The 1,640-nt window shown below is 42.6% G+C and overlaps 1 protein-coding gene across 1 annotated transcript; it reads right to left on the bottom strand.

Annotated features, from left to right (window-relative positions):
- Positions 1–871: 871 nt before the first annotated feature.
- PHALS_10095 (uncharacterized protein) lies at positions 872–1,171 on the bottom strand (the record flags this gene model as incomplete). Its single annotated transcript, XM_024725457.1, has 1 exon — positions 872–1,171. One exon carries the CDS (start codon positions 1,169–1,171, stop codon positions 872–874), a length of 300 nt encoding a protein of 99 aa, XP_024576233.1.
- Positions 1,172–1,640: the final 469 nt, after the last annotated feature.

The following is a 1,640-nucleotide window of genomic DNA, read 5'->3' as shown; positions in this document are numbered from 1 at the left end:
CTTTCTCGAGATGTTCTTGGACACACATATATATGGCTTCAATTTATATAAGTGCATACCCTCAGCCACCGGTCACAGGGTTTACTTTGGTTTCGACAGTCGACAACCCGTGCTCTGCATGACTGTGGACAAGTGTTTTGTTGAAAAAAACTGTTCTAAAGTCACGATGTAGACTATAGAGCTGCGCCACCATTCGATTTAGCGTCACTGGCGTGCATAATTATGCAAGAGCATTCTGCACGGAGTACTCGCCGTAATAAGAAGAATAATGATGCTCGCATGATCAGTTGATATTTTCCATCAACAAGGTCAAGGCCGCTGAGCAAAGTGCAGCTGACCACATTTTTTCTGCCGCACATGTTCTCTATGATTCGGCGATTGCACCGTTCAACCGATTGCATGTTGCTTATTATATGCATGTGCGATTTGCCATTTGCTGTTCGACTTTCTGACTCGGAATTTGTTGCCGAGCGAGAAGGGTGGTCGATCTCACTAAACTTGCATTTTCCTAGGTTAAGATCAATGCGTCAATGATACCACAATTCGTGCCTAGTTTAAGCCATTATCGTGTGGTGTAATCTTTCGTTGCGGGAGGTGATTCAGCTTCATAAAACCCTCCGCATCGGATGGTAACACTTGCAGTGAATTTCTTATCACTACGCCGTACTATTTTTTGACAAAAGACAAAAGATTCAAAAGTTGATACTGCACTTAGTACTTAGCGAGTGTCGCAATGCCGGTCTTACACGATGAACTCAAAACTTCTTTCGAAATTCACCGTACCATTTCGTGCCTTTGGCATGTTGTAATACCTTGTACACATCCCCGAGGAAATAGACTTTAGCTCAAGGAAAACTTTTGCCGAAGGTGGCTAAGATGTACTTATATCCCGAGGGCTGCCCTGATCATTTTGTTCAGGACTGAATAATCGTTCTTGCAGCTTTCCCGTTGACTTACCTGCTTTGTTATGTGGGTGCATCACATGGTTGATCAATTTCAGGAGTATTTTTCTATCGTTATACGCATCAGTCATCCCTCTCAGTTTGAGGACGTGGTCAACCGCAACACACGATCGCTTTAATTTCTCCTTAAAGCAAGCAAAAGAATTACCAGCATACACATAAAATAAACCGTACCACCGAATAAAACTCTTGAGAGGAGAACTTACCATCAACTATTCCTCTCTCATGAAATATACACTCTGGAGGCCACGACTTACGATTGCTAATTACTGTCTCATTCTGAATCACGGCTCACTGCTGCTTCTGCCTTCCAAGCTCTGCTCAAGGCATATAGAAAAAGCTTTGCTAGATGAATCAGACAACCAAATTTTCTACATGAGAGCTATCGTAGACTTAAATTCGCGCCAAAATTGATTCTGCTTTTGGCACTGGTGAATTCAAGACTCATTAAAGCTCCAGGAGATAAATGTGTGGCACTGAAAAAGTTTGAGCTCTTAGTCGAGCAAGAGCTCATGGTATCAAAGCCACACCATTACTTAGATCGTATCGTGAATCCAGTTCCAGGACGAAGCAGCACTTCATACTGCCAAACTTACTAATCTTTAGAAGATGGATGAAAATAGCCCCCGATAATTGAACTGGTTTCCCCCTACAGACATAGTACCGTATTCGGTATAC

This window comes from Plasmopara halstedii (assembly GCF_900000015.1).
Source record: "Plasmopara halstedii genome assembly, contig: Scaffold_444, whole genome shotgun sequence".
Lineage (NCBI taxonomy): Eukaryota > Oomycota > Peronosporomycetes > Peronosporales > Peronosporaceae > Plasmopara > Plasmopara halstedii.
Note: the sequence above shows the minus strand (reverse complement) of the source record. Positions and strands in the feature narration are given on the sequence as shown.